This window comes from Cavia porcellus, unplaced genomic scaffold (assembly GCF_034190915.1).
Source record: "Cavia porcellus strain 051 isolate PalLab524CR breed Dunkin Hartley unplaced genomic scaffold, mCavPor4.1 scaffold_12, whole genome shotgun sequence".
NCBI classification, from domain to species: domain Eukaryota; kingdom Metazoa; phylum Chordata; class Mammalia; order Rodentia; family Caviidae; genus Cavia; species Cavia porcellus.
In genome coordinates this window covers 51,299,851-51,320,538 of record NW_026947495.1, presented here as the reverse complement: position 1 = coordinate 51,320,538, position 20,688 = coordinate 51,299,851, and the positions used below count along the sequence as shown (strand labels likewise).

Sequence of the window (20,688 nt, the reverse complement as noted above, 5' to 3'; positions counted from 1 at the left end):
TATTTTAAAATAGATTGTTATTATCCACTGGACATCTCCTTTAAAATTATGCTGTGATAAAAACTTATTTGAAAAACTAATATTTCTCCTAATTCTTCAAACTTGAAGAGAGTCAGTAGCAGCATTTCACCTGGAAGAGAGCAGTGGAAGATTGAAGAAGTACTGAAAGAAACAGATAAAACTAAATATGTGCAAAAAAATCAAGTACAACATTTGATCATTCCCCACATGTCCCTCCACCTATGACTAGGCAGCTTTCCCCTTCTAGGGTGTAAAGCAGGCTCCTTTGATATTTTTTATTAGTTCTTTCTATACAAGATAAACGACAGTACTTCTTGAATGAGTGCTTTGTATGCTGAGTTGTGTGGCTTTTTTTGTTGTTGTTGTTGCTGTCCTAAAAAAAGTCTGTAACAATAGTTTTTAATCTTCAAAAAGCTTTCCAGCCTACCATAAGAAAGGAATAAAAAAGCTCAGGCATTCAATAAACTGATCGTGTCATGGAAGACTAATCTCTTCCTGGTGCCCCAAAAGATGAATAAATACTGTGATTTGAGGTTTCAAGAATGGAATTGCCCTCTGGAGACCCTCCAACAATAGACAAAATATATTAGTGAGTTTTGCTCCACACCAAATACTGTTCTAAGCTTATGTGAATCGTATGAGAGTTGTATTGAACAGTACAAAGCTTGTGCTGTGTTTAAATGCAGTTTACTTTTATTTTTCACTGTCTCATGAACTTTACTTATTGGAAATAATTGACTACTGACTCTGGCTGACAATTTGGTAGATACGTCTTTTGTTGGGTCACACGCCGCTAATAGACTTCTGGAAACTTTCTGTAGTAAAAATAGTCTCACTACTAAAGCCACATCTTATAACCTGCTTCAGGTGCACTGCAAGCATCAGTCAGCTGCAATCTTCTACTCTGTCCTGGCTTTTGCTATTTAGTCTCCTCCAGGTATAAAGAGAGGGAAGGAAGATGATGGGTGCAGACTACTTCTTACCAGCTAGCCTGTTGGGTCTCTCTCGATCTAGGGTAGGTCAGAGTCAACATAGTCACAACTAGAAACTCGGTCGGCTCTTCAAAGTGTCCTCTGAGATTCTTCCCCTCATTCTATCCCTCTTTTCTTCTGTACCAGGATACTTCATTATTTTTTCTTGGTTTAAATCAGCAGGTAGCTTACCCACTGGCTCTTCCCCAAGGGACCACTCACCCATGATCCCATGATAGTGCTTGGTCTAATGAGTGGGTCTAGGAATGTAACCAAATAGTTTGTACAGGTTATGCTTCACTAGAGGAATTAATAGAGGTAGATGATAGGATGATAGACCGATTGGATAGGTAGGTAGGTAGGTAGGTAGGCAGGCAGGCAGGCAGGCAGGCAGGCAGGCAGGCAGGCAGACAGACAGACAGACAGACAGACAGACAGATAGATAGATAAAATTTTGTAAAGGTAGGTAGGCAGGCAGGTAGATAGATAGATAGATAGATAGATAGATAGATAGATAGATAGATAAAATTTTGTAAATAATTTCTTAGACATGCAGAATAAGATTCAGGGTAATCTAAAATGGCCTTCCAGATACTGGAGAGACAGAAACTCCAAAAACTGCTCAGTGCTGGAAGCCAGAAGCCTGAGAACAAAATGGATCAAGGATGGAAAGACAGCCCAAGACTGAGGACCTGGAAGCTTCTTGGAAAGTTGCTGATGTCAGCTGCTTGGAAAATCTGAAGAAGCTAAAGACCAATGCCTACATGCAATGGCAACAACAAAAGATACACCTTTTCAAACAGGGTGAATCTTGCAGGCATAGGCCGACTTCTTTTCCCCTTTTATTCTATCTAGGCTGGAAGCCTTTCCCATGGTGCCATCCACAACCATCAGGAAGAACTTCCCCTCTGACTTTGCTGACTTATATGACACCATCTCTGGAAACATCCCGTAGTCAAATCCAGAAGTATGCTTTACTCATCTTCTAATTTACTTTTACTCCAAACAAGTTGACATTATTATTTATTTCACAGTCCTTCATCTGATTTAAGCATGGGACTGTTTCAGTCACAATGTCTCTGCCACTGCTAAAAAAAAAAAAAAAGGCAGAGAAGTCTCACATGTTTCATTCCTACAGCCATAGCATTGCAGTCCCACTCTGGCCACCTATATATCGGGCATTCAAATTATCTTTCAAGTATCTATCCACTGTATCCCGAATTCAAGAAATATATTTGAAAGATTTTGGGTGGATCTCTAAAGGTCCTTTCATTAGATCTGGCCTTGAAAGATGGAAGCTCTTCCACCTCTTAACAGAAGATATAAGGAAAATCACAGAACTTTCCAGGCTTCTCCAGAGAAACCTCTTTTTGCTTCCTTAACACCACTCTCCTTTCTCCTTCCAAGCTGTTTAACATCCTTAATTGAAAGGCTCTGTCTCTTTTCTTTGTAATTCTGCATGTTTGAGGTAGGAGTTTATTTTCACTTTAATTCTCCATTATCTATTATATTATTAAATCAATAATCTCCTATTATAACACCCTATGATACAGATATTGTATCATTTAATACCTAGAACAATTCTGTCAGGTGGGGATTATCCTGAGTGTTCAGCTGAGTAAACTGAGGAACTTTGACACTGAGCAAATAGCTGGAGGGTTTACTCAGTCAACAAACAGTGGAAACAGAATTCAGATTCAGACAGCCTGAGTAGAGATCTGATGCAAAAGCTGTACGTGGTAATTTGCATGGGTACTATGCAATTGGAAAAATCAGTTAGTACTAAAGTAAATGTCATTTTTCTAAAGGGAATGTGATAGGTAACTGTGACGGCAATTTGAGTAACTGACCCACTGAGCTTCAGGCATTCAACTTTCGACTTGATTCTTCACATCTCTAGTGTGCAGAAGACGCTTTTGAGTTTTTTCTACATTTGATTCTGAAATGTTGCTGTTATGATTTGTGTATAGATATCTCCCTAAAGCTTCATGCAGTCAAAGGTGGGTTTTTTCAGAGGTGGCTGGATCCAGAGTGTGTATACTGGAATTAAGTGTATGATGCTGAAATCAAGGGTGTGTGGTTACTGCATTAGTGCACTGACTGGTTTGGCATGGTTCTGGAAGTGCATAATGGGAAACCCTCCTGGGTATGTGTGCTACCTGCCCTAAGGGCGTGTTGCCTGACCAGGACACGGACAGAAAGATTGTTGCCATGGTTGCTGCTTTCTGCTTTTCCTCTGCCTGCTCTGTGATGTCCCTCTGCCATCCCACCCTGCCTTGGAGCCAGCAACATGTAAATTGAAATCTTTACAAACTGTCAACTGCAATGAACTTTTCCTCCTTTAACTCAGTCACTGGGTATTTTGTCTTAGCAGTGAGAAAAGTAACCAAGATACTTGTCAATCCATGTGTGTATAAATATCTTATATTAATTCTATTGCTCTAGTGAGCATGGACCTGACAGATACAGAGGGAAGAAATAAAAAATGCACTGTGTCTTGCAATAAAATTAGTTTCATTTATTAGCTTTTATGCAAGCAAAATGTAAAAACAAGTTGTTTGAAAAACACATATATATATGTATAACATATATATATGTGTTTTTCAAGTTGTTTGAAAAACATATATATATATATATAATGCACTCATACATATATGTATCAGTGAACTAGATCTCACAATTGTAAAATCTTCTTTTGGTATCTTCCCATATTTAATTTTATGTATTTAGTTAAATACTTTAAAATTTTTTTTCTATAATTATTTTCTACTTCCTGTACTCTAGTTCATTTTTGAATACACTCCCAGTTTACCCAACCACTATTCTACCAAACATCTTGGGGCAATTACCCATGGCTTCTTTGATCTCTTTTCAGCTATCATAGTGGTCATCAGCAAATCATACAATTAATCATGCCCTTCTTTTGAAATACTTTCTTCCCTTAGTCCCTGGTGTAACACAGATTTGATTTTCCTTCCACCTCACTTTTTATTTTTCTAAAACTTTTGCAAGTTTTTATGGGTCTTGCCTTTTATTCTGTAGTTCAACTGTGATCAGGCTTAAAACTTCTGCATCTTTAGGTATTCCTTAAACTGCATTATCCACCTTTTAAAATAACCCAATCTTTAATGACTTCCAAATTCACATGTCTGGCTTGGAGAAATCTCTGAACCTGACTCAACTGCCCTCTCCTGAACTCAACTTTCTTCCATATATCTCCACTTTGATAGTGATTTCTCTATTAAAAAGCCATTTCTAAGTTAACATGCTCAAAATATATGGACATACACAACCTCCCAAGCCATTTTCTCCCACAATCTTCCTCATCTTAAGAAATGGCATCTCTATTCTTCTAGTCCTTCCACCACCACATTTTTTCATGTAATAAAAGTTTATTCAAGACTTTAGGGATCATTGTAATTTATACTGGTTGATTAAAATTTTGCTGTTATGCCTCTCATCCAATCCATCAGTGACTTGTTATCAGCATTACCTTCAAAACATCTACAACAGTTAAGACAGATGTCAATTTGGTCAGTCTAGGAGCTTCCCAAGGAGTTAATGAAGCATGTGCTTTGGATATTCCTGGATGGGTCATGGAAGTATGTTTGGGATCTGTATATGGTCCTTCACTCCTTCCTCGCTGGCTTTGTTCCCCGGCCATAGCTGATCAGTTCTGCCCTGCCACACTTTTGGTCATTATGCTCCAGTATGTAAGCCAGAAAACAATGCTCTCAATCCTTTGAAAGCATAAATAAAATAGACCATTTCCTTATAAAAGTTATGAATGTTGGGTATTTTTTCCCAGCAACAAAAAGCTAACTAATGCAGAAAATTGGTACCAGTGAAACAGGGTCATTGCTGTGACTATACCTGACCATGTGGTTCAGGGGTTTTGGAGCTGCTTGTAGAAAGAATTGGGAAAGATTTAGGATGCAGGCTAAAGAATCTTCAGGGGGCCAGGGAGGTAGCTCAGCAGCCCAGTTCCTGCCTGGCATGTGGGAGGTCCTGACTTTGATTCCCAATAGTTAAAAAAAAAAAAAAAAAGGAAAGGAAGAAAAACTAGGGAATCCCTAGAAGGCTGTAAACAACACTTAATGGGCAATTCTGATGGGAATTCCAAAAGACCAGAACGCTGAAAGAAATGCACAAAGTCAAGCTTAGGAAGTTTAAACTGCAAGCAAAGATTCTAATGACAATTAGATTAGAAGTCATATATCTTACACTCTGGAAAAATATTTGCCTATATTTTGCCTGTATTCCAAGACTTTGCACGAGACTTAAATGTGTGAAAATAATTGTTGCAACAGAGAAAATGTCAACGCGGACTAACACTCAGTGTACAGCATGGTACTTCTAGCTACTTTTAACCAGATTAATGTTGAGAATTGGGAGCAAAAAGCAGAACAGAAACATTTTAAAAACTTTTTTGGTCTAAAAGGAACTACATGTGCAGTTGGGGCTAAAAGGTCTGTTACTAAGAGATTTTTGTGAAAAAAAAAAAAAAAAAAAAAAGAAACCAAGGTACTTATACATGGAGCAAAAAGAGAGGGCAGCTCATGAACCAATAAGCCTCACCCATCAAAAGATGAAGGTTGCAAAAGTGCAAATTTTTCAGTTAGAAGAAAGGGACTACACTCGCTGCTCAGGCAGGGCCATGTATAGAATGATTTGCTCCATGTTCCTTTTATGATTCTCAGCCATCCAGGCAGTCAGAGCGTCAAGAAGTCACAGTATAACATCCAGCTATTGCTTAAGCTAGAAGACTTTGGTGTCCTCCATGTGATACTGCTTTTATTTGCATGAAAAAATGCAAGAATGGTGGGACTTCTAGGCAGATTTTAAAGGAAGTTTTGGGAGACCAGGCAAAGTATCCCTAAGAGAGCAGTGCCACCAGCTATAAAAATGAAACTAAAAGTGTAGTAGAGACCTCAGAAAGTTGGAGATGCCAGGAACGTAGAACACTGACTGAGGGATGATTCTAGTTGTGAGTTGAAGTAGCCCAAGGAACAGTTATGTTGCCAAGTACCAGCAGAGCATAGGGCTGGGACCACCCAAACACTCTGGAGCCATGTGCCCTAGACGGTGGACAAGAAACACTAAGACTTAATATTTGTCCTCCTGAATTATAGTTTTCTTTGTTTCTGTTCTAATCAATCCACTTTTCCCTTCCTTTTGAAGCATAACTGTTTATACTGTGCCATTGTATATTGTAATTACATAGCTTTATTTTTTTAACAGGGGATCACAGCTGAGAATCTGCCTTGCGTCTCTGGGGAGATCTTGACTTAGACTTTTTAACAATGCTGGGACTCTTTAGATTAGGGGAAGGGATAACTGTGTTTTGGCTATTTGTGGAATAACAGTATCATGTTTGATGAAAATCTAACTTTGTGTTTATTTGAAATGTAAGCATGATTTTAGGAGATGAGTTTGGATATCAAATTAGCAAGTGATAAAATATGTCATATAACCTGGATTATCACACTGATTGGCTTGGGAGATAGCCAAAGGATTAGTACAGCCCACCTCTGTGTGGGTCATAGAAGCCTGACCTTGGGGACTATATCTGTTCCCATGTCTTTGCTGTACCCTTTCCTATCTGTCCCTGTTCCTTTGCTCTGCTTTCCAGTTGACGTGAACTGAGTAGCTTTGTTCCACCATCATATTCCTGCCTTTGAGCCTGATGACCATAACTGAATCCACTGAACCATGAGTCAAATTAACCATTTCCTCTTCAACATTGTACATACTGGCATTTGGTCCCAGTAAGAGAAAAACTCACATCTCAAACAGACCCCTCCTCACCACCTTCAGTCACATCACCTTGTTCCTAACTGTTAGTCATTTTTTTCCAGTTGCATTGCAGTATTTTCCAAAGTGCTTTCCTTGCTTCCATCCTTACCTTCTCCCTGTCTGGTATTCTTTATGTACATATGGGAGGAGAGATTTAAAGTCAAGTGAGGTAGCAATGTACAGTTTGTCTCAGGTTTTTCTGTTTGAGAGAAAAGTTCCAGATCCACACTTACACTTCTACATGGTATGGTTTCTTGTAGAAGCATACCAACCTTTGACCTTACCAATTCTCTCAATCTAACACCACAACCTCCCTACAACATGTTATGCTGGCTTCTATGCTCATCCTTGAGAATGCAGGATGTCTTGGGAACATATATGACAGACAGCAAGGGGAAAAAAAAAAAAACACGTTCAAAGCAGCTCATGAAGATTCCTGACCTCACTGATAGCTAAGTGATGTAATGGTAGAGTGATAATTTCCATAATTATGCAAATGACTGAATTTCCTTGTTCAGTGGCAACATTTAAAAATTTCACATTCTAAAACAAATTTTGAATGATTTCTGTTCCTCTAAATATCCTTTTCCACTTCAAGAATGTTTTCACTCAGGAGATAAAATACATAAATGCACCCAAATCCAAATAACGTTAGTACAGTCTAACTTCATGTGCAACTTTACAGTTAATGGATAATGTCATTCTAAGTATGCTGTTGGTTAATGAAAACTCATTAACTTTACTTGAATACAATATGAATTTTAACAAAGTGTTTTTCAGGTTTTTTTAGTTCTTCTCCTTAAAAATTATGTCTGCCTTTCCTTTCTTGATAAATTAATATTTGCTAGATTATGTTGTCGTTGCTTTTGTTCCTATGTTTCATTCAGAAAAAAATATTCAGGAGCACACAATGATGAATCTTAGGGAAATGTCATTTTACAAAGTGGCATCCTGACAGAATGTGGAGGTGGTGAATTATCCAAACTAAAATATTTTTGCACTATAAAATGTGATCTATTCTCCTCTTCTAAATTCAGGGTATCTCCTTTCATTGTCTGCTTTCTGGGAGGCCATGCAAGATTGATGAGGATATTAAATTCCAAAAGTAAAAATGAAAAAACACAAATGTGTGTCTCAAGTTGACTGTAAATGAGATGTATGACTTAATAGAAACACATTGTAAACAATGACAGCAGAATGAAAATACCAGATTGGTTAACTTTGTTCAGTATGCCATGGAGCCAGTGCATACATCTAAACTGTTTTTTTTGGAGCACTATAATTTTATGGTTTTAAATCCCAGATTATAAATTTTTAAACCTTACATTTGTATTGAAAGATATGACTTTTCCTTTCTTAGCCAAAAGCTAAATCGCTCTGTCCTAGTACAAACTTATTAGATCTCTATCTGCACATTTCTATTTATTGATTTCTCCAAATCTGCTTTATGTTTTGTTTTACAACCAGCACTATACCCCAAATGTTGAAAGATTTGAAACTGTTAAGCAACAAATCTGTGAATTCACAGTGATATTCTAAGTGATCCAGGAAATGTCATTTTAAGTGGTAAAATCAATATGTATTTTGGTTCATTAGGAAAGTACATAATGGCTATTTCTCACATCTCCTCAGACTCTGTTTAACCAGTGTGTATTGTGATGCCTTGCCTGAAGCTCTTCTATATTTAGTCCTAATGGAACAGCCTTAAATTGCTTATTTTCTGTTTACTAAATTCAGCCTGCTTGTTACCATGGAAACTATGACAAGTGCTCTTGTTAACTATTTTATTAAATGAATTGAAGTTATAGCTACAACTGAAGGTGTGGTATGTCATTATTAAAGCACATTATTCAGCAGCTGTAAAATGAGGGCCACTCAAAATATGAAAGTAATTATGAATATTATCTTCTCTATTTCAAAGTTAGGAGGCTATCCATATTTGAAAATCAAAATTATAACTAAACCAGTCACCCCCAACAGTCTGTGTTCTAAAAGTGTATTTCTAAATCAGTTCTTTGGCAATTAGAGCACATTTACTCACTAACCACATTTTTACGAGTCATTATTAAATCTCCAAACCAACCCTCAAAAGCTGTTCATTTTGATGCTGTCAGTCTAAAATAGTGTAATAGTTACTGTAATAGATTGTGTTATCAGCTGTGGTAGCAGAGCCGGAGGAAAGAAAAGGCTTATCCTTTACTTGCTTCCTTTGTAATAGTCAGATATGAAAGAAAGCTGTCATTTGGAAATGGCATCATTTGCCCTGCGTAAATGTTGGGGATTCCAACTGCGTCCTTCAGTTACCTGCCAAGGTCCCCACATTCGGCCTCTGAAGTTCCTACCAGACCTGCCTTGCTTTCAATCTGTTTCTCCCTCTACATTGAACTATTACTGTCTAACAGATTCAGACTGATCTCGACCAATTAAAAAATAAATAGTATATTGTCTGAGAGATCAGGAAAACTTTTTAACACTGAAAAAATACAAGAGGTGGTCCAAAATTGTAGTCAATATTTAAGTAAAATATTTATTACAATGAAAATTCATTGCCTTTAGCCTCTTCCAAACATTCCCTCTTTCTTCAAACACTCTCATGTCATCACTCCTGCCACTCTCTGTAGCAGTTCTTCAAGCCCTCTTTCATGAGTGCCTTTCTAAATTCTGATCAAATGGTGAATGCTGCTGCCATGTGCCATCCAATGAAAAGGCAGGCTGACAAAAATGTTAAAATTGTCCATCATCCATGTTAGTCACTGGATGTGACACTGCAACTTGGAAATTCAGGTTCTTCCCCAAAGAAAAAATGACCATAAAAATAAATATTTTAAATTGACTTAGCATATTGAGGTAGCGAGGCAGTGCAACTAAAGACACTGAAGAAAGGAGACTCCCAGAACTACTTGAAAAAGTAGCTAGAAACACAGGATAAGCTTATTTGAAGGAAAAGCAGTATTGAGGGCTGATTAATGACAATATTTTACTACAATACATCTTTACACAAATGTATACGATATATTTTAGAACACGTCATATAATACTTTTGAGCCCTGGCAGATCCCCAGCTTGAGATTTATATTACTATGACAGGAAAAATTTCAAATTTTGAGGAAATGGGGAAATTGCTTTAAGTGAGTATTAGAAGTCATCATAACAGGGAATACTAAACATCAGCTCAAAAGAGAATAGTAGAAATCTTCTCAATCAGAAGTGAGTGATTTAAAAGGTGTCAGTGATTTATGGTGGTAGACAAAAATAGTGAAGTATCAAATTAACAGGGTAATAGAGACAAAATTTGTTCTGATTTTCTAATGGATTAAAAAACAAATAAAATATTGTAATTTAGGCATTGTCAATTCTGAACAATTATTGAAACATACCAAAGACAAAATGCACAATTTACTATTCTATGTTTAAAAATTTGAAGCAAGAAAAAACATAATTAGCTTAATGATAAAATCAACATGATACAATATGTTACCTTTATTGTTTATGCAACCATATTTCATACAGGTTCAGATTTAAAACAAATATATAAAGAAAGGGTAAAATTATTTTCTAGAAAATCATTATTTATTTTTTCCTGTAGTAACTTTCATAAGGATGGGTGTGAAATTTAATAGGATTTCATATTCTGTTTTTCCATTCTAACTTAATTCCCATAAAATATTTATTTATCTTGCTTCATATACAAAGAAATATGTGTGTAATAAAATGTCAATCAAAAATTAAATTATTTTATTGAATTTCTGCAGTTAAGAGAATATTCTGCAAGAGTATATTTTAAATTTAATGTTACTGATAGTTCAAAACAAAGGTATATTTTTTAATCTAACCCTCATTTTTCATCTTTTTAGGTTCTACTTTCATTTGTAACACTCACATAATTCCAGTGAAAAACCAAGAGGGTGTGGCTATGATGTTCATCATTAATTTTGAATATGTGACGGACGAGGAAAACGCTGCCTCCCCAGAGAGGGTAAACCCAATATTACCAGTCAAAACTGTAAACCGTAAGTAAAAGCCAACATTTACTTAAGTCTCTTGAAGTTCCTCTACTGTAGTAATTGTAATCCATTTTTCATTATGGTTCATTTCTTTTAAAAATGTATTTACATTTGGAGGAATATAGTTCTCTATAAGAAAATAATAGCTTATTCATTGGTGCCTACAGAATGTGGCAATTGTTTTGTCAGTTGGCTATGTCATTGTTTATTTAACTAATACCCAGCAGATGGACAGTTTGTTCTCAAATTTTAGCTCTTAAAAATATTATCAGATAATTATGCCTATATATTTTCATGTGAATATATGTATTTTTTAGATAAAAGTATTTTCAGGATTCATGAATGGGACTCCTGGATCAAAAAGTATATGAATAGATAGTCTTCTCAGATCCTCTCAAATTTCTCTATATTCGGTTTGAAAGGTTTTATATTATCACCAGCAATATATGCACTCTATTTTTCAAACCGAGGACAACAGAGTGACTCAGTCAGTCTTTCTGATTTTTTTTCATTCAGACACATAAGAAGTAATTTCAGTTTATATTTATCTTTTTATTAATTAGGTTCATATATTTAGATACTACAGACTTTTTTCTATCATGATTATTCTCTTCTTCTTCTTCTTCTTCTTCTTCTTCTTCTTCTTCTTCTTCTTCTTCTTCTTCTTCTTCTTCTTCCTTTTCTTTTCCTCCTCCTCCTTCCTCTTACTCTTTTTTTTCCCTTGAGACAAGAACTCTCTGTGTATTCCAGGCTGACCTTGAACTCTGTGCAATCCTTCAGTCTCGGTCTCTTGAGTGTTGGGATTACAAGGTGTGACAATATGCCCAGCTAAACGTTCATTTCTTACATACTTTGTGTTATACTTTTCTCATGTCTGTTAGTAAAATAAGTTGAAATAGCTTCCCTTAATTCATTTATTGATTTTTCATGATTCTTGTTACAGAAAGAAATGTTGGTTGATTTTTGTTTTGTTTTTTAGTTCATTTTTGTTGTTTAGTTCATTTTTGTTGTTGATTTTTTGCTTTGGTACTTTAAAAAAGAACTTCTTTTTCTTTTTTTTAGCTTCTGAATTTGTAATCATAATCGAAGAGTTTTCACTACTTCAAGGTTATAAAAAATTTATTTTTTGTAGAAATTGTATAGTTCTTTAGATTTATGTCCATTTTAAATTTATTTTGATGTGTAGTAGAAGTTATACATTTACTTTTTTATCAATGGCATTGTGGTCATTCTCACATCACTTACTAAAACGCTACTTTTTTATCAATAATTTATGATTCCAAACTAAAATTTACCACACTGTAAACTTCCTTGTTCATTTGAATCTACCTTCAGACTGCTCTGATAACTATTTACTTCAGAATCACATTGTTTTACATATACAATTACTGTTTAATATAAAATATTCTCTTATTGGTTGATATTAATTTCTAGGATCCTAGGGTTGTTTTAATATATGCACATGAACTTTAGAAACAACTGTTCAAAATTCACGACAAAATACTTTTGGTATTTTTATTGGTTTTCTATTAACTAAAGTTAACACGAAAGAACTTTCTGTCGTAGTGGTGTTGAGCCCTTCAGTTTGAGAATTTGTTTCATTTTTTTAAGTCCAAGATTGTGTCTTTCCGGAGTGCTTAATATTTTTCTCATCAGATTAATTTGCTCTTTGGCATTTTTATTTTTGTAGTTGCTATTAGAAATGAGATCTCTGGTTTTCTTCTTCTGATCTATCTTTGTATCTATGTATCTATGTATCTGTGTATCTATCTATCTATCTGTCTGTCTGTCTGTCTATTTTATTCACAGTGATCTTTTGTTAATTTTATGCCTTTCATAGTGATTGGTCTCAGATCCCATTCACCTATACATTGAGTCTCATGAGTTTTTAAAGTATCATATGGGACAGAGATTGATTTATATTTTTCTTCCAATTTTTATTCATCTAATAGTTTTCTGTCCTTTAAATGTGTCACTATTACCCCTGTTGTATCATTAAAAAGTAAAATAGTGAACAGTGTCATGTTTTGTCCCTGACAAAAGCCATTAGTGTTTTCTATTGCTCAAATGAAGGCATATGGCTTGAGTTTTAGATGGTTCATAACTTTGAGAATATTCCGTTTACTGCAATGTGCATACAAATTTGCAAAATGCTTTTTTGCAGCATCCCAGTACACCATTTCTTATTTTTATAGCGTTTTACAAATGAAGTTGCTAACATAGAACCATTCTTGTATCTCAAAAGAAGTCACATCTGGACAGGTCATTTTGCTACGTGCTGTTGGGATTCTCCTATCTAATATTAATTTAGAATTTCCAATACTCAGAAAGTTTTGTCTGCAACTTTTGCAGATGTATGTGACTTTTCCCTAGGTGATAGGATTAATGGAATCATTCATTCAAAAGTGGAGTATCTCTTGATTTTCTAGGCTGAGGAATATTTAAGTATCTTGATAATTTTCTAAACTTTAAAAATTCATTGTGACTGTTTTGTGAAATTTTCTATTGTTTTTGTGAAGTAGTTGTCTGACAAATATCTTTTCTATTTTTCTACACCAATTAACAATCTTATCTGATAACATTTTTTGTTACATGTGATTTTCCTAGAATTATCACATAGATTTGTTAAGATCTGTTTTAAAGAATTTGGCAAAATAGTCCTTATAGTGATTTTAAGATTTCCTGTTAGAGATATTTCTTTCTTGAAATTTCTCATTTTTAATATTTTTTCTAAAATTACTAATTCTATCTAAAAAGACTAAATTCGCATTAGTTTATGAATTCTATAGTTTTCAAATGCAAGAAATTTTTCTTTCATCCTTATTCATTGTTTTGAAATCTTAGTTTATTGCCTATTCTCCATTATAATGATTTTTAATTCTCCTAACGTTTTGTTGAATAATTGTAATGGCATGTATTCTACTCTAAACACCATTTAGTCTGAGCCATACCCTATGAGCTCATATTTATAACATTTTCAGTGTTTTTTTAATGTATAGAACTTTCATTTTCTAGTTTTTAACTTAAGAGTTGTTAATTTTCCATTAAAAGTATTTTCTAAAGTTTTTATTTTTGTTCTATCTTGTTATTTTCTAATTCTGTGGATATTAATTCTCCTTCTGTAACTTTCCACAAATTACTTTGTATCGTGATCAAAATAAAGACAATAACACGATCCTCTCTCTGGCTGCATGGTCACTTATGGCAGTTCCACACAGTAGTTGGTGCCCAATGAGGGTTCTCTGAGACTTGCATGTAAAACTAGTCGAGATGTCTTCTTTTTTGTAAGTTTTATTTTTGTAATTGTTCATGTAAAGCATCATTGAACCAATGGATCTGTTGAAGAACTCAGCTGCGGGAAACCATGCAAAATGTTTTGAATTGCCCTTAAAATGTGGAAAATGTTTTCTAAATGCTTTATATTCTTTCTGCTGTAAATTAAAAATAAAGAAAATTTCCCCATAAAAATAATCTTTATGAAAATTTCTTATGAAAATAATAAGGCAATATTAGGGAATATCCAAGTACAAAAGTTGTTATCTCTTTTTAAAATGTGACCTTAGTACTATGTTATCATCTTTGTCCATACGTACACTGTTTTACAGATATGTCTTGAACATTAAAAAGTGTAGTATAGTCTTCTATTTTTATGGTATTTCTATTTCTCTTATATTCTTATAATTGGATTATTATTATTACTGCTTTTATTTTATAGATACATTTCATAGATATTCATATAAATCATTTATGTCATTATGGTAATCAGCTTCTACTATTAGAAGATATCTTTTTTTTAAATTTTTTTACCTTAATTGTACACTATCTGAAATCATGACATTTGAATCTTTTGTCCATTTTATTTCTAAATTTTTAGTATTTTTTAGTATTTTTAGTATTTTTTTAGTTGTCCTTTTTTATAAAGTGTGAGGCAAGATTTTTCTGTCTTATTTATAGGAAAATGATATTTCTCTTAATCGATAATGATAATGGATATTTGCATTTGGTGATAAAATTGACTCTCTTCTTAGTACTAACATATTCTGTTAGGGTTTTTGGTTTCATTTTGTTTATGTTTTATCTTAGTTACTTTTCTGAGATGAAATACCTGACAACCAAAGTTAAAGTGGGAAGTCTTTATTGACTCATAGTTGGTAGATGTTCCAGTTCATATGACTAGCTTCAACATAGGGTGGCATATGGCAGAGAAACAACAGTGGTAGAACACAATAAAAGCAAGGAGAGAAAATGAGAGAGAGGGACAGCGTGAGTGTGGTAGGACACAAGCCTCTTCTGTTTCCTTGTATTGGATACAAGACACCTAGGGCAGGTGATGCACTCACACCCCTAGTCACTCATCAATTCTGGAAGCCTGCCTCCATGACTATATGAGACTGTGAGGAGACGTCTAAACACAAACCATAACATGCTTATGGTTTCACTTGTTTGTTGATTTTTTGTTTTGAAGATGAGGCCCTGCTGTGGTGCTAACCCTGGCCTCGTAAGTTTTAGGCTCAAGCGACCCTAGTGATTCAGCCTCCAAGTAACACAAGACTGTGTTTATCTTCTTGTTCTGTTAAATATTCTCAAACTATTTCATTACATTATTTTTATGGCCCTCTTTTAAGTGTGTTTTCTTGTTATTTTATTTTTCTTTATTTTTGATAAATGGTAAACTGGCACTATTTTCTAGTAGTCATTTCATAAAAGATATTTTTCTTAGTTTTTTAGGATGTCATCCTTGGAATTCTGCAGTTTGTAGAATATACAGATTGTTTCTAAAATGTTGTATGTAATTTCCCTAATCTGTCCCCCTTTTCCTCAAAATACATGTTGATTACCTCCTTTGAGCAAAACAAAATGAGTTTATGTCTTTGAGTGTCATTCTCATTTTCAATTTTAAGAACAAATAGTACTTTTCTTTGCTTGTCTTTGCATTCCTACACATCCTTAGTATCCTATCATTTAATTTATCCTTTTTTTATTATAACATTTGACTCTCATCTATTTCCAATAAGGTTCTCATTTAGCCAAATGTGTTCTATGCTGACTCCAGTGTTTTTGTCAAAGTTTGCCTGGATATAACTTTGAAGACAAAGCTTATCTTCTCTAGGAACTTTAAATGTGTAAAATATTTTTTTAGAGTTCTTTCATGTGCAACACTTTTTCTGCACTCTTAATATGTGAAAGACAGCCCATGTAGGTAGAATTCATTTGGTCCATACTATATTGCTTTATGATCAGATAGACACTGGTCCATTCTTTTCTTTCACTAACTGTTGCTGAGAAGGAGTCTGATTTCAACCCCTGTGACTTTCCTTTGTGGTTTTGGTAACTAGCATCTTGTGCATTCTGTTATTTACCACTGACTAGTGTTTTGACAGATGTTATAGATGTGCTGCCAATTTCTTCCTCAGTGTCTGCAACCTAGTCTTCTGAAAGTGAACTCGGATACGTGCTCCATCACTGTAAGGAAACTCCTGTTCTCCTCTTTTTATACATTTAGATTTTATTGGATTCTATATTTTAGTGTGCTCTCCCATTTGATTCTGCTGATCTGGTCTTAAATGTCTCTCTCTCTATCTACATGTAAACTGTAATTCCTACTCTCTTTCTCCAGAGTAGGCATGGTTTAGGGTATAATTTTGCCTCCCTCTCATTTGATCTCTAGATTTGGGAAGGATCCACAAGGAAATTAGAATTTAAGTATCTGCCATTGTCTGTAGGAAGCTGGACGCCTATTGCAAAATGTTAATACTTGAGAAATAAATTGTTAGTATATGTATTCCAATAGCTGATACATACACACATATATGTACATATTTTCCCAAATCTCATGTTGCAAACCTAAATATAATAGTAAGACAAACATTAATTTTTTTCATAGTATCAAATATATCCTTAGATATGTATAAACAATATTAATATAATATTCTATCATTGAGGCAAATATGTTAATGTAATATGAGTCTAATATCTAAATATTTTTCTCTGAGCAATATCTTACTTGGAAAAAACTGTCAAAATCATTAACATCAGTCTTGCAAATGACATCTTTTAGAAACAAAATTGGACTACTGTAAAAATTATTTGTATTCCGAATTTTTGTTCCTATAAGTTGATGACTGCTTTGACTTTGTTATGTTTTTCACTGAATTATTCAGCCTTTATTGAATGAGTCCTTGGCATATACTTCTGATGTCATCAGCTATTTCTGTTGTGACTATAAATAAGATCATTTGTAACGGGAGGGTGGTGCTGATTTAGTTTCTTCTTTGTCTTCCCATATTCTTCATTTTTTCCACGGAACAATTATCTTGTGTGGTCCACCAAACTGAATGGCGTGAAAGAGAGAGGATGCTTTAGCAGCACGACAGACAGGATTATAAAACAACAAAAAAGGATTGTTTTCATTTAAAACTTAAATACCAATAGAGAGTGAAAATTTCATTTCCAAAATGGAGGGTGATCTCTATGCTTCTTCTCAGAATACAGTGCCAATCTCAACTTTGTATTTCATTAAAATGACATCTGTGTGCAAGTCATGACAAATCCATCAGAGATTCTGCTCCTCTTTTTGTGAACATGAGTGTTGCAGCTATTAAACAAGGAATCACTGGAGAGAGTTTGAATATGTAGAGTAAAATCATTTTCAAAGCATCACAAATTCTCCTATTTACAACTAGTGTATCGGTTTTGATTACATCCTGTTGTTATTATGTGGCCATATTTCCCTTCCTTTGGTGTCAGATTTTGAAGAATTGGTTGTTAAATCAAGCAGAAATTTTAAAAGGTTCAAATTACACTTGGTAACTTTTGATACTATCCAATTATTACTTCACATTATGTCTTATCTTTGGCAATCTTTGATCATATTTTTCTTTTAAACATACTTTTGAGTGCAGTCTAAGATAAATAATAATTTTGGCTATTTTTAACATTGCTATTTGAAAGGAAAATAGGAAGGAAGGAAGGAAAGAAGGAAGGAAGGAAGGAAGGAAGGAAGGAAGGAAGGAAGGAAGGGCAAGTTGAGATATCCCTCTTTTTGAAAGCATATCTTAATCTTCCAACTATACAGTTCTACTTCAAGTTTCTGTGGCATTTAAAATGTTCTGGTTTAAAAGTATGTGAAATGGAAGTATTATTATGTAAATATATGTGATGAAATACATAAAAGCAAATTTTAAACTTGTATTTTTCAGCAATCAATGCTTAATCTCTTATGTAAATAAATTGTATATAGGTATATATAAAGTGTGTGTGCGTGCGTGTGTGTGTGTGTGTGTATGTGTGTGTGTGTGTGTGCAGGAGTACACATACGAGCATGGATACTTCTGGGATATAGAATTTAAGTGTGATTAATGGAGTAAAGTTATTGTTTGATAAAATGTTAGTTTCCACAAGTTTAATTACCTCTCTTAAGTGTACAAAGGATATATGAATATATAAAGGAAAAAATATGACTGACAACACAGCCAGCATATAATTTTAAATGAAGATTTAAATTCATAAAATTAGGCCAAGAAAAATACCATAGAAAGGAAATATATAATAAGAAAGATGAGTCTTAAGTGAGATTATGATAAATAGTAATAAATAAATTCTGGAGTCCTAGAAATTTGTTTTATGTTGAATCAAGTTTCTTAGTATTACTATCTTGTTTCAGAGGCAGAAGTGTACACAGGAAAGTAAGCAGCTTTCTTTAGAAAAAATCAAATATTTCTGGAAAAGAAACAGGAGTGGACCAAATAAATGACTTGCATTACCTGAAATGAAATAAAACAAAACATGTCATGTTTAGTAGGTATATTGCATAAATAGATAAATAGATAAAAATTAAAATACTATAAAATCTTCTATTAACTATTAATAAGTAAAAATATAAAGTACATAATTAAACTCCTTTTCTCACAACTAAAAAGTGAAAATTTAACAAAATGAAAAACGAAACTATACTTTTTTCATCAACTATGAAGAGTAACAGTCAAAGAATCTGATAGAAATGGAAAGATTTCCTACTCGACTGGTTGTAGTATGCAATATTTATATGATATGAGAGACAACCAGATTACGTTTATGTTTTTACCATTGAAGTCCAATGTGATGGTCTTCAATTTTAATAGATTACCTATTTAAAATATATTAACTTTAAATTGTTGAAAACTATACTTGAATTTCATGTTTTTCTATTCTGTACCCTGAATCTAGTTTTATATTCTACTCACATACACGTATATCTTACCTGAATGAAACAAAATGCTCCATTTCACTGTATGCATTCAAATCACAGTAAATACATTTTTTTATTGTTTAAAAAACCAACTGTACTTGAGCCACCATAGATGTAGGTCTTAAATTTATATCCCCTGATAAGCTTTAACTAATGACACATTTTATCAATGTAAAACTTTTGGTTTAAATTTAACTGTGTATTTAACAGTTGCCATCTCTGTCAAAAACACATGAAATAATAAGTTTGCAGTGAAATTTAACAGTTTCTACCAGAAAAGAGGCCCAAATTAAGATTTTTTAATTCTGAGAGATAATAGATTTTATTCAGTTAGTAAAACATGAGAGTGTATGTCAGAACTATATGTGAAATACTAGTCGGTTTGTAAATCATATTCAGTAAGTACACTGTGGAAAGTTGATACAGGTATGTATCACATTTCAATCCTTTTTATTCCTCATCTCCTCTCTACATTGCCTTCCTCCTCTGTTCCTAGGTCTCCTTCCCCTTTGTCTTAAAGGTCTTCCTCCCTAATGAAATACTTTCTGTTTTCCAGATTATTAATCACTTTCCCTAAGCAAATATTGAGAACCTTCATTGACCTCTCATGACCCTGACCTCAGGGTCATCCCTTTTTCCCACCATGGATAACTTCATGCCCTAACTATCAGGGAAGAGCTTGGGTGGGGTGAGCAGATGTTGGTTAGCAATTCCCTAATCAGCTTATCCTGAACAGATGAACAGATACATCTCACAGCGGGTAACAAAGCCCAAACCACGTTTCAGATCTCCCTTGGGATCCTTACATTCCTCCCTTCATCCAAACACTGCTCATCTAATGGCCCCTTCTCTTGCCAGTGTTTTCTTCTGGCTTCTTCCTCTGTTGTTCGTACTCATGCTGCAAAGAATAAATAGCCTTCACTTCAACAGACATATTTTGTTTATATCACATCACATCTTTTAAAGTTTTAATTAGTTAGATTTGTTGCCAACATTTTAAAAGTGGAATATCACACATTAAATTAGGATATCTTGCTTATTAAAAAAAAAACAATATGAATATCTAGCATGCATCTCACGTGTTTGCAATAAACCAGAACACAATCCTGGTCACGCTCTTCCGCATTTGTTTTCCAGTCTGCATTTTACATCTCTTTTTATTTTTTATGTATACTTGGAATTCTTCATGTATGTCTCTGTCTGAAGGATTTTGGGTTTTCCATACTCATTCACTTGTTCCCACTATTTCTATCATTCTTCAGTTCATTATCACTACACTGTCTGCATTGTACTCCGGGTTGAATGCACCTTGTTAAGTTAAATCCTTTTCTCTGACTTCTTTTATATTATGAGTCATCATAATCGCTGCCTCTTTCAATTAGGAACACTTGCTTATGTGTTTGTTCCAATATTCTCTTTTCTCTGCTGTCTCAATTTATATATTTGTTTATTTTTTATATAATTTTTGCGGTTCTATGTATCCAACTCAGGCTCTTGTACGTACTGGAGAAGTGTTCTGCCACAGAGCTGCATCCCTAATCCCTCATTTACTGTGCTCCTCAACATGGTTTGTCTCCCAGGATCGGCTTTAACTATTCCTATTCATCTCCTCTGTGCATGCCTCTTGGATAACCTCACTGGTGACACAAGGAATAAAGACTTTCTCACG

The 20,688-nt window shown here is 34.2% G+C and overlaps 1 protein-coding gene across 6 annotated transcripts in view; it reads left to right on the top strand.

Moving 5' to 3' along the window:
- Positions 1-20,688, top strand: part of Kcnh7 (potassium voltage-gated channel subfamily H member 7) — a 444,168-nt gene that overhangs the window by 287,216 nt on the left and 136,264 nt on the right. For all 6 annotated transcript variants that reach the window (XM_063259169.1, XM_063259170.1, XM_013142651.3 and 3 more), the window contains exon 3: positions 10,643-10,798. In XM_063259169.1, coding sequence (XP_063115239.1) covers positions 10,643-10,798 — 156 coding nt within the window. The remainder of the gene's footprint in view (positions 1-10,642; positions 10,799-20,688) is intronic.